The sequence below is a fragment of the Penicillium subrubescens genome (genome assembly GCF_028828155.1).
Source record: "Penicillium subrubescens strain IBT 31985 chromosome Unknown utg000005l_segment0_segment0, whole genome shotgun sequence".
In the NCBI taxonomy this organism is placed as follows: Eukaryota; Fungi; Ascomycota; class Eurotiomycetes; order Eurotiales; family Aspergillaceae; genus Penicillium; species Penicillium subrubescens.
This window is the reverse complement of record NW_026643155.1, coordinates 1559999-1572270: the sequence shown is the minus strand read 5'-3', so window position 1 is coordinate 1572270 and position 12272 is coordinate 1559999. Positions and strand designations below refer to the sequence as shown.

The 12272-nt window shown below is 51.5% G+C and overlaps 3 protein-coding genes across 3 annotated transcripts; 2 read left to right on the top strand and 1 right to left on the bottom strand.

Annotated features, from left to right (window-relative positions):
• Positions 1–495: 495 nt before the first annotated feature.
• On the top strand, positions 496–2214 carry N7473_007070 (DUF4470 domain-containing protein; the record flags this gene model as incomplete). Its single annotated transcript, XM_057153010.1, has 5 exons — positions 496–544; positions 604–1180; positions 1233–1494; positions 1694–1926; positions 2001–2214. The coding sequence occupies 5 exons, from the start codon at positions 496–498 to the stop codon at positions 2212–2214; spliced, it is 1335 nt and encodes a 444-aa protein (XP_057007348.1).
• A 443-nt stretch (positions 2215–2657) lies between these two features.
• On the bottom strand, positions 2658–6226 carry N7473_007069 (DNA-dependent ATPase RAD26; the record flags this gene model as incomplete). The annotated part of the gene is made up of 3 exons (XM_057153009.1): positions 2658–5919; positions 5984–6057; positions 6119–6226. The coding sequence occupies 3 exons, from the start codon at positions 6224–6226 to the stop codon at positions 2658–2660; spliced, it is 3444 nt and encodes a 1147-aa protein (XP_057007347.1).
• Positions 6227–8352: 2126 nt separating this feature from the next.
• On the top strand, positions 8353–11493 carry N7473_007068 (putative protein kinase Yak1; the record flags this gene model as incomplete). The annotated part of the gene is made up of 8 exons (XM_057153008.1): positions 8353–8911; positions 8999–9264; positions 9322–9521; positions 9584–9743; positions 9811–10070; positions 10134–10253; positions 10306–10664; positions 10727–11493. 8 exons carry the CDS (start codon positions 8353–8355, stop codon positions 11491–11493), a joined length of 2691 nt encoding a protein of 896 aa, XP_057007346.1.
• Between the last annotated feature and the right edge of the window lie 779 nt (positions 11494–12272).

The following is a 12272-nucleotide window of genomic DNA, read 5'->3' as shown; positions in this document are numbered from 1 at the left end:
ATCTTCAACCAGCCTATCCATCGCGTATTACAAACTGCTCAGCATATCTCAAGGCAGCGGCTTTGCCTTGAATAAATCGTATCTACACTTGTTCGACCTCAAACCCTAACGAAGCATCATGTCTACCTTCAGTTCCTTATGTACCAATTGGACCTCCGAACAGACAGTTTGCAAGAAGGAAGGTAGATATACTTGCAAAAACTGTCATCTTGTGGCTGTCAGTTTACTCACTCAAAAACATCTTTATCCTCGTTATATCAAGTCTTCTCTAACAAAAGTTCTTCTAGTACTGTGGTCCAACGTGCCAAAGGTCCCATTGGCCTCTCCATAAGCCTGAATGTAGGTCGCCTTTGGGTAAGGAAACATGGCAGCCGGCCTGGATACTCGAGAAAAGAAAACCTGCATTCGTGGGAGATGGCCCTCCAAACATCTTTGGAGGGACGAAATACCTTTGGGGTAACGTCCCTGCTTTCGACATTCTTAAACTGGCATCGAATGAAGGGGAGGCATATACTGGAGATCTTCGACTTTTATTTGCAGGTCTGTATTCAATAATTCTTTCGTTTTAAAGCTTTTTCAGAGCTGATGTACCTTTAATCACAGCTTCAGGAGACCTTCGCAATGTTGTAAAGACAGTAGCTCACCTTCCGAACAGCTATAACCAGTCTCTCGAAATCACACTGAATGACAGAGATTTTGACATCGTGGCTCGTAACCTGATTTTACTTCTCGTTGCATTGGTTGTCCAGAACTCCGATCAGGCTATCGATTGCATCATTCATCTTTGGTACTCTGCGCTTGTCCGCGAATCCGATATTGACATCCTGAACAATCAAATCCGGCCTTTGATCCAAGATGTTTATGAAAAGGTCAAGAATAAGTCACCCAACACCATTTTGGGGAAGACATGGACATTTGGAAGTCGTTCGCTGAGAATTGTTCTCGAGCAAACATCATGGACTCGCCTCTTATCATTCTTCGACAAGCCAGCCGGCTTAACAGCAAAGAAGGCATCTAAAGTCCGAGCTGAGAATACCCTAGCCCACTCAAGAAGAGACTATCGCGATCGACACATGATCTATCTCCCGTCCTCTCAACGAATCCCATTCCACAAGTTTCGCCAGGACGGACTCTTGCTTCCGTTCGGATTTCCTCGTCATGAGTTCAAGAAGCCAAACCCGTGCGTTCGAAGAGAAAATTGACATTTCGAAACGATACTGACTATAAAATAGAACTTTCTTCCAGACGGATGATACCTGGCCTATGAGGGATAATGCAGATCCTCTCCACGGATGGTCTCTAGGAGAGGTTTTTAGTACAACAAGCGGAGCTGCAACTGCTGATACTTACGGCAAATTATTCTATTATCTTCGCGGGCTGCTCCATTCTTTCTTGGATAGAATTTTTGAGTTAAAGGTTTCCTTTAAACTTCTCCATCTTGATGCGGCCGACCTTCCTGATCATCTTGATGAAGATTCCTTCAGTCGAATTGATGTACGTGACCAACCAAGACATTTCTTTATCCCGACCTACTTGTGTACACCAACTGGACCAGTCCAAGAAACTTCAATTCTTCAGCCCAAGGCTTCATTGAGAGAAAGGCACTAATTAGATTCTGAAGGTATCAAACATTTCCGATGGAGGCTGGTTAGGAATCCACCGCACACTATTTTATATGGTTCCTCTACTCCAGACTCCCAATCAGAACCCACATGCAACCTTGATAACCCTCTTCATGAACGCCGTTGAGGAGGTCATGACTCTTGAAGATAGATTGCAAGGCTTGGCTCCAGACAGCCGAGCATTAAGAGATTCACGCAAATACCTCCCTCTAAACAAAAAACCAGATTCGAGGTATGATCCTGTACTTATGAAAGTTCAATATGCCCAAGAACTCGTCGCAAGATATGAACATGTTTTTGAGAGGTAAGAGTCAATGTTTTTTTTTAAAATTTCGTCTAATTTCATGTGAATTGAACTGATACTCATGCTGATGATAGATACCTGGAAAAACTCAAGGCGCGCGAGGCTGGTGATGCTGTGGGCGCGGCGATGAAGGAAAAACATAGTATTATCGAGAAATGGCCGTATAGGTTGAAACTCCGACCTGGTCAGCCAGGAGCTCAGGAGGAGTTTGAACGGTGCTTGAGGGATGGTGTTTCAGGGAAAGAGCGATATATCGAATGGAAGAGAGTCCATCAGGGTGTGATTTGAAGGAACTGTACTTGCTCTGATACATGGGAACCTTGCAGCCGTTGTAATTAGAGACATCTATCAACTCGATTTGATCTTGTCAGTGATCTATCACGAAACCCCTGTTACTGTACCACTGGACTGTAGGTACGTTCTCGGTATGGATCAGAATCAGGTATCTTACAGTACTACGATGGCTGGATAATTGCTGAGTACATCACTACATCAGTTTAAGGATCTATGCGAGACCGAGATAGAGTCAAGAGGATAAGAATTAAATTTTTGGTCACATTACGAGTGACTTCTCTGTCATAAGGTCATATTCTCATTGCATCATAACCTCCACTTTTATCGTACACATCGCCATCTTCACCATAACTGCTGCCACGAGTACAGCAGCTGCCATCATTCTTCTGTTTGCCTCCAGCAAGTGATAATATGGTGAAACTCTGACGGACCTTACCTCACTTCTCATCCGCCGATTTCTTCGCGAACTCCGGCTTCAAGGTCCACCGACCACGTCCTCCGCGATCTCGGTCCAGACGAGCCACCGTCTTCAGCATCTCCTGAAACTCAGCCACACGCTGCGGATTCGTGCAGTAGTGATTGAATTGATCAACAATAACCTGTGTGAAAACCGGCCCGCGACGAGAAAGCAAAAAGTCACGGATCAGTGGCAAAAAGTCCTTGCCTCGCGGCATCCGGTTCGGAGTTCCCGTGCCTTGTGGAGTCGGGGTACGAGAAATCGCCGCAGACGCACCGGGATTGAGATTGGAGAGTAGAGATGACGATGAAGGGCCTCGAGCGGCAGGTCGGGATGATGAGCTGGAACCGCCGACGTCGGTACGGCCGGCAATGCCGAAGGATCCCGTCCAGGTAGGCAGGCCGATAGGCGTACTGCGGGCAACTTCTTCGGCGCGGCGCAGCTCGCGAGCAGCTTCAGCGGCCACGCGGCGAGCTTCCTCTTCAATCATTTTCTGATCAGCCCGAACGGTCCTCTTGCCATTGACGATATGATCATGCTCGAGTGCAGCGTGGACGCCAGAGCGGGCAAAGATGCCGTGCATGATGCGATCTTCGGCAGATTTCTTCCCGTCCTGGTTCTCGGCATCGTTGGTGAATTCTTCAACGTTGGCAACGCCTTGAACCGTACTAATATCTTCACCGTCGGGATTGGGAGTCTGCGACTTGGACTTGCCGCCCTGGCCACGTTTCTTGAGAGGCGGTGTGGTTGAGTCTTCCTCCTGGTAGGTGACGTCTGCGTTCTTGAACAGCTTCGTAGTCTCCAGTTCCTTGTCGTTCTCTTCTGCCAGCGAGAACAGATCATACAGATCGCTTGCCTGGAAGCCTTCGCGCTGTTGTGGATCACGAGTGATCTTGTTGGTCAAGAACTGCTTGAAGATCTGGCGGTGATAGATCTTCTCTTCGATGGTGCCCTTCATCATGAGGCGGAAGATTGTCACATCACGCTTTTGACCGAGTCGCCATGCTCGTTCGCGGGCTTGCATGTCAGTTGAAGGATTCCAGTCAGGATCGTAGATGATGACTCGATCGGCACCGGTCAAGTTCACTCCGATACCACCCACGCGGGTGGTCAGCAGGAAAACGTGGAGATTGGGATCCTTGTTGAACTCGTCGACCATGGTTTGACGGTCCTTGATCGGAGTATTACCGTCCATGCGACGAAAATTGAATCCACCCAATGACCCGACGAACTTCTGAATGATGTCCAGCATCTGTCGAGTCTGAGCGAACAGCAGGGTTTTGTGCCCGGTGTCCTTCCACACCTCCAAAAGCCCCTTCAAAACCTGCATCTTGCCAGAGCGGTCACTATTGCCGTAGTCGGGTTCATGCGCGTGCAATTGGCGGTCCACCAAGTCCGGGTGATTGCAAATCTTTCGAAGGATATCAATCCCGAATAGAGAGTTCCTTCTTCCACGAATGATAGACACCATGTCATCTGAGCCAAGGAACCGTTTGTAGACGTTTCGCTGCTCCCGGGTCAGCTTGCAGAAGATGACTTGTTCAGTCTTCTGAGGAAGGTCGGATGTGACATCCGCCTTGTACCGCTGAAGAAGGTATGGGCTGATAGCATCCTTCAAGGTCGCGGCACACTTTGCGGCAGTTTGAACCTGCAGGTTGGTGGCCGACGCGTATCCACCTTGGCGAATGGGGATTTCGAATTGACTCTTAAAGGTCACAAGAGTGCCGAGGCGCATGGGGAAGACAAAGTCGAACAGAGACCACAGGTCAGTCAAACTGTTCTGCATGGGAGTTCCCGACAGGATGATGCGGTGAGGAGTTCGAAGCTCCTTACAACTGAAGGTGATGCCAGCATCGGGATTGCGGATCTTGTGGCCTTCATCAAGAATGGCACACCCCCACTCGACATCGACGAGAGCATCCGCATAGGACTGCAGACCGGAGTAAGTGGTCACCAGGACGTGTCCTTCTTCCATAACACGCTTGATGATCTTCTTTGCTGCCTTTTGGCCGGCAGACAAATGTCGAGAGTGGGAGCTCCCCATCAACTCGGACATCAGGGCCGTCTCGCGGCTGCTCTCCCGCCCCACATTCATCATACCACTGCCGGAAGAGTGTAGAATCGAAACTCGGAAGGGGGGCCACCAGCGGTGGAACTCATTGACCCACTGTTTCATGAGGGTCGCAGGGCAAACAACGATCGCGGGCTTGGTGTACATGTTGCTGTGATGCAATGATGCAAGATATGAGATAGCTTGAATCGTCTTGCCGAGTCCCATCTCATCGCCAATAATTCCCCCAACCGACTGCTGGTGCAACTCCCAGAGCCACTGAACGCCGGTTCGCTGGTAGGAGAAGAGGTATTTGGCGATATCGCCCGGTACGGACAGACCGTTCTGGAGATCCAGGTCCGGCTCTGTGGGATGCGGCTTTAGCCATTCATTCTCGACCTCATCTTCTTCCTCCTTGATGGGGGTGTCCTGGGCACGATTGCGAGCGGCACTGCGTCGACTGATCCACTTCTGAAGGCGAGCCTGGTAGATCTTCTCGTTGCCGTCGTCGACACCACTAAGGTCTTCAAGTTCAGACTCGGCCTTGCCCTGCTTGCGCTTTCGCGTTTTCGGCTCCGGCACGGTGTCTGGCATGAACTCTTCATCCTCGGATGACACGCTGCCCTCCGAGGCGACGTAGCTGGCCTCGGAGTCGGCTTCGGGCGAGGTAGGTGAGCGAGCCCGCGGGGCCGTGGGACCTCTCTTCGCTGCAGGGCTTTCCAGCTTCCTCCGCTTGCTGCTGCGACTCTCCGCGCTCTCGCTGGTCTCGTCGAAGTCGAGCTCGGGACGGAGAAGGTTTCGGTGAGAGGCATTGGGGTCGTGATGAGCCTTCTTGCGCTCTTCCTCCTCCTGCTGCTGGTCTTCGGCGTCGACGAGGGCATCCTGAAGAGTTGCGAGGGAGCCATCTGCGCCAGGCTTGCTCATAAGCTCGAACGGGGTGATCTTTCCCGTTCGCAGGAGGTACTCGTTGCGGGTCTCGTTCGGCAGCCGGCCGGGTCCATGACTACCCTCCGCATTCTCCTGGGCCTCACGCCGGTCGTCAATCCGTTTCTGGATGTCCTTGATGTCGTTGACCAGTCCCGAGCGGCGCGCCTCGAGGTTTCGGAGTTCGTTCTCGACCCGGTGGCGGGAGACGGCTCCGACGTGCTTGGCCAGGCGGTCTTTGGCCTGTCGAATCTGCCGATCGACCTTGCTGAGATGAAAATCAGCATCCTTGCTCTCACACACAGCAGCAAACAGAGATGGCTGGACCTTACTCTTTGTCGCTCAGCGCCTTGTCCAGTCTCTTCGTATCGTTTTCCTCGGCCTTCTCGGCGAGGAACTTGTCGGCCTGTTCAAGGTGTGAGTAAAGCTGGAACTTGATACGACTTGAAAAGTGAGATAAAATTTACCTGACGAGTGATGTCTCGTTCGAGGTCGTCCTGGTTGCGCACGTCTGCATTTAGCTCCTGCAGACGGCTTGCCTCCGCGGCAGCGTTGGTTGAATTTGGCGAAGCCATCTTGAGAGTCGGAGGACTTGAGGGAAGGGAGGAAAGAGAGTGGATGGGGTCAGTTAAATAAGAGCGATGAGATAGGCAATCAGGTCGGGGCCCAGGCAAACATGGTTGACTCCCTCGAGCGTGAGGCACTCGTGTAGAACAATGGCAATCGCAGCCTTGGACAATCCGTTATCGCGATGAGGCAACCACCGGCAAAATGGCTGACCGCCTTCTGGAGCCGCACATCGAGGATCCACCAGATCTTCTACCAGACTATACACTACTGGCCGCTGTGAATGATCTTGAAGCGAGAAACTTGGTCGTATTGTTGGGTTCAAATCCGACATCTAGCAGTAGTGTGAAATCTTTCTTGCCCTTCATCATTTGATTTTTACCTCCTCTTGTCATCCGGGTGCTTGGATAACTCGAATTGAATACAGTGGTGTCAAGAGTGGACCAGCTAACTTAACCCATTACATTACTTGATCAGGTATAGGAACAACCCTGTTAGAGATCGGATTCTTATTTACTGTCTGTCCACTAGGATATTGCGATAATTAGGTAGGGATATGGTCCCGGTTAGCGACCTTTTTAAATCTTTGTGAACGAGAACATGTTCAACAGATCAAATCATGCCCTGAAGAGGCCTGAGGCATATTTCCTTAGGTTTCAAACCCCGACACATATTTTCAAAAATTGATGTCTAAGCAAACAAGAAAGACAACTTAAACCATATTTTAGAATGAAGTTCTAGAAAGGAGGAAGCTGAAGCATATAGATCTAGTTGGCCCAACTGCCACTAAATCCCCGGATTGGGCCTCGACTGCCCTCCACTTGGAGACAACCACATCCACATCGACGCCAGACCGTCCAGAACAGGCCTATTTGCTATGACCTACGTAGCGATAGTTCACCAATTTTAGCGTGTCGCACCTGCACTTGCCACAAAAAGGAAGTTCGCCAGCATCTCAAGCGGTAAATAGAATCAGCTCAGATTGACAGACGGGCAGGATCAGGCATTCACAGTGCTGACCCAGTTGGGTATGCAATGACGCGACGATCGTTGGACCAGACGTCGCCAAGGAGACGAGCATCCGCCCGAGAGAAGGGCCACTTGAAGTGATGAGATCACCGAGTCCACTGCAGACTGGTGCTTGAACCATAGGATACGATGAATGGTAACTATAGGCTTCTGTTCTTAACATATTCCGTAATTCTTACTCGGTATACTGATCGTCAACTAGATTTGACAAACTATGCCCAACTACGGAGTACACCATGTGTTTATCCCCAATCTATACTACTGTAGTCAATGTTCTATGTAAATCCCTCAGGCTTCTCAAATCGCACAGGTCATATTATACAGTCTAGTAAAGGCCCCGATTGGTCTAATGAAAACCAAGGTTTCGACTCCTGTTTACTGGATTTGGGTAGCTGTGTAAAGGGTTGGACAATTTCATGTTCACGGTGCTTGTCGATCCTCAGGGCAAAGTTCAACCCGCTTCATTACTGCCCTCCCTCTCTCTCTCTCTTCTCCCTCGTTTCCCCCAACCTCATTCCATCTCTCCTCTCCCGACGGCGACCAATCTAAGACTCTCGTGGATGTGGCCTTCTTCATCCTCGTTTGCTTAGATTTCCGTCTTGCCGCCCCTTCTCGGGTTGCACCAACATCTTTCCCCATTTTCGGCCCCCTCAATCCTATCGTGACTCCGTTTGGACTACTCCATACGTCGGTGGCATCTCCATCGCCCTTTGCGACCGCCCACCCCCAGGAAAACGCCCTTCCCGAACGTCAACTGGCTCCCCCCACTACTACGATTACCAACGAATTCACCTTTTTCCTAGATGATGCCGTACCACACAACTCCCAACTAGTCATCCTTCTTCTTTTGATCTCCTCCACAATCCTTCGAATTGCCGCAGGTTGCTCTCCTTAACCCTCCTCAATCCCCCCCCCTCGTCCCTCCTGCGATCGCGCTTCTCGCGTGTGTTGTCCCCCCGCCCACTGGCAGCGCACGCACGTTCCCCCCAAAGGAATCGCAAGTGTGCAGTGCACGGTGGACGGTGCTGGTGACGAAGCTCAATTCTCGCTTTCCTTTCTTTTTCGATCCCTGGAATCCCTGCTCCGGCCTTGACGAGGTTCGACGATGGACCCCTCTGGTTGGCAACCTTACCAGGATCCCCTGATGGGGCAGCCGGCGCAGTTCAATAGTGGGTTGGCGTCTCATCCCCAGCAGCTGGGCACCAAGTACGGTCAGCCGCCAGCCCAGACACAGCCGCCCGTCGGATACACATACGAGACCTTTCAAACTCCTGGCACCTCCTCGAAACCTCCCTCTGCCCACCCCAGCTCCAAACCCGTCTCCATGGCGTCGTCTCCAACTGCCACGCCACGTACTCGGGATTATGTCACCGATGCGGATACCACCATGGAGGATGCGGACCCATACAACCGGGCTAAGTACCCATCGAGGCCGACTCATCACAGTCGCGCGTCCTCTCAATTCCTCAATCAGGCCGAGGAGTCGTCCGCAGCGCGCAGGTATTCTCCGATGAATGTCCTGTCGCCGCCGATGTCATACCCGACTAGCCCCGGGAAACATCAAGGTCCATTCGGCTCCCCTTCGGCCCCGGGACAGACTCGACAGTCGCCCGCTAGAGCTGCAGACTACTCTTCCCCTCCTCAGGGATACCAATCACCTCCATGTGAGTGACTTTTTTTGCCAATGCGATCGCGATCGTGTCAGATTGTCTGGTATGGTTTTGCTAATTCATCTGCTTGTCCTTCTACAGCGGTCAACCGTCCTCCTCGCCCTCCCCCTCTTCAGGCAACCGATCTCAGCCCGGACCAGTTCTATCCGCCCTCCGCTTCTGCACACATGAGTCCTACCTACGGACCAGGAACGCGGTCGCCGCGATCGGGCCCTATGCCATCGCAAGTCCCGGGTCGCGGTCCAGTCCCCAAGTTCCAGAAGATCAAGTCGGTTCAAGAGTTACAGCCGCGAGTTCACGCTCAGCCCGCATATCGACGTGCTAATCCCGAAGGTGGCTTCATCAGCGTAAGAAAGCCTTGATTCCCATCCCTGAAGTCTGTGCTAACCGCTTGTCTCTTGCAGCCCCTCCAAGCGCTGACCACCCATCTTCCGTCGACGTATCGCATCTGCAACCCGAACTTCAACTACGAGTCCTCGAGGAACCCACGTCGCGTGTTGACCAAGCCGAGCAAGGGTGTCAAAAACGATGGTTATGATAACGAGGATAGCGATTATATCCTCTATGTCAACGACATCCTGGGTAGTGAGGAGGCCGGTCACAAGTATGTTTCTACGGATATCGCAATGTTTTTCCTGCTTATTTGATCTAACACTCCACTTCCAGGAATCGGTATCTCATTCTCGATGTGTTGGGCCAAGGTACTTTTGGTCAGGTAGTGAAGTGCCAAAACCTGAAGACGCAAGAAGTGGTGGCTGTCAAGGTCATCAAAAACAAGACCGCGTACTTCAATCAGAGTATGATGGAAGTCTCTGTGTTGGATCTGGTAAGCTATACATAATTTGGACCACCTAGATTTGAATTTCCTGCTCATATGTTTCCTTTACCTGCAGCTGAACAGCAAGTACGACAAGAACGATGACCATCACCTCCTCCGTCTGAAGGACACTTTCATTCATCGTCAACATCTGTGTCTCGCCTTCGAGCTTCTCAGTGTCAACCTTTACGAGCTGATCAAGCAAAATCAGTTCCGAGGCCTGAGCACTACGCTCGTCCGAGTCTTCGCGCAGCAGCTTCTGAATGCGTTGAGTCTTTTGAACAAGGCTCACCTGATTCATTGCGACTTGAAGCCAGAGAACATTCTTCTGAAAAAGTCAGTGCATCTTGATTCATTCCGGTCCTTTTGGAAGACTTACTGACCCGCATCTCTTGACAGCCTCGAGAGCCCCATCATCAAGGTTATCGATTTTGGCTCTGCATGTGATGAGCGCCAAACGGTTTATACCTACATTCAATCACGGTTCTACCGATCGCCAGAAGTGTTGCTTGGTTTGCCGTATGTTATCGAAACTCTCAACCCGTCAAGAATTATTCTAACCTATTTCTAGCTACTCATCCGCGATCGACATGTGGTCACTGGGATGTATCGTCGTCGAACTTTTCCTCGGCTTGCCACTGTTCCCTGGCTCTTCTGAGTACAATCAGGTCTGCCGCATCGTCGAAATGCTGGGCCTCCCTCCGACCTGGATGTTGGAGATGGGCAAGCAATCGAGCGAGTTCTTTGAGAAGACTCAGGATGAGTATGGCCGCAAGACGTATCGTCTGAAGGGCCTGGAGCAGTATTCGAGGGAGCACAACACCAAGGAGCAGCCCAGCAAGAAATACTTCTCAGCAACCACTCTGGAGGAGATTATTCGAAGCTACCCCATGCCGAGGAAGAACATGAAACAAGCCGAGATTGAACGAGGTAAGGCCGAGCTTAATATTGAATGTTGTAATATGTTGATTCTAACCACCTTCACCCTACAGAGCTCAACAACCGGGTGGCATTTATTGACTTTGTTCGGGGTCTGCTCACGACCAACCCACTCGAGCGATGGTCGCCCCAGCAAGCCAAATTGCACCCGTTCATTACCCAGCAGAAGTTCACTGGTCCTTTCATGCCGCCCATGAACTTGAAGTACTCAGCACCCAACAAGACCGTTGCCCCTGGTGTTCAGCAGCAACAGCAGGCTGAAGCTGCTAGCAAGCAAAGGGCCGCCCAAGCTGCCCATGCTCAGTCAGCATATAACATGCAGATGAACCAATACCACACGCCTCCTGCCCCCACTGCGCAGGCTCCACCCATGTACAACGGTATGTATCAGCAGCAGCAGGGCGCTCCGCCGCCGTACCCGACGCAACCACCAGGCTATGGTCATCAGATGGGTCTTGTACAGGGCCAGGTGCCGCAGCAAGCCCAGCAGTATGCGCCTTCGCAGAGCCTCTATGCCCAGGCAACGACACGAGCCGGCCGTCAGCGTGCATCGACGATGGATCCTCAAGGAGGCGGCGTTCCCACCACAATCCAGCGTGTCGCCAGCCATTTGGATCCCAACGCGCCGATTCGGTTGCAGCCCAGCCCGGCGTACTACCCACCTCCACCTGATGGCTACGTGGATCCCAATAACGCCAACCAGCGGCGCCGTGGGAGCCGTGCTGCTGCTTCGGGACAAGGCAATCAGCGCAACCGGGACTTCATCCGCACTCTTGAGGATGGCGTCCTAGGCGAAGGCTACATGAGTCAGAACCAGTGACACTAAAGGGGGGCATGAGAAAAGCATACGGGGTGGGGCATCTACGACGAACGGGTGCCTTGCCCCTACGGTGCTTTGGTATTCTGGTTTTCTGATCATAGCTTCGCTGCAGTCGAGTACTGTCACGCCTGGTGCGTGTGTCTCTTCTGGAAGATTGTTCCGTTACTGTCTTGCGCTGTCTGGTTGATATGGAACTCTGCTCGACCTGCCTGCTTCCTCCCCCTCTCAACCCTACTGCCCTCCAACTGGTGTGGAATTTTGCTTAGCGGAGTACATACTCGGTGCCTCGGCATGAGTCACATCAGGCATGGTTGGCAGTTGACTCATAGCCCGTTCGGACCGGCTGGTATGAGGCCCTGGATCGACGTGGACTGTTTTTCACATAGGTCACCGTGGGTGAGAGGGTAAAATTCCGATGCATGCTCTCCGTAGCTTCGTGTCGCAAAATCCCGCGGTTACTCACTGATAAGTGAGTGTGCACTTACGACTGGAAGGCTGCTGTCCTTTATAGGCTTCATCTTCTTGTATCGCCCCTTCATCTGATTTTTTCTTCTCTAGCTACTTTGTGTGCTTTCTACCCATGCCCTTTCTTGCAAGTGATGTCTCTTCTTGTCCTTTCTTACCTGTTTTCAGTGGTCGCCATCATACATATGCGGCTGCTGTGTCATGAGGCTCTTTTTATTTCTTTTCTTCATATCTTTTCTTTTCTTTCGGCATAGCCTGGAGTATGAAAGAACGATATCATCCCCGTTGCTTGTCTCAGTAAACTTTGATTCACT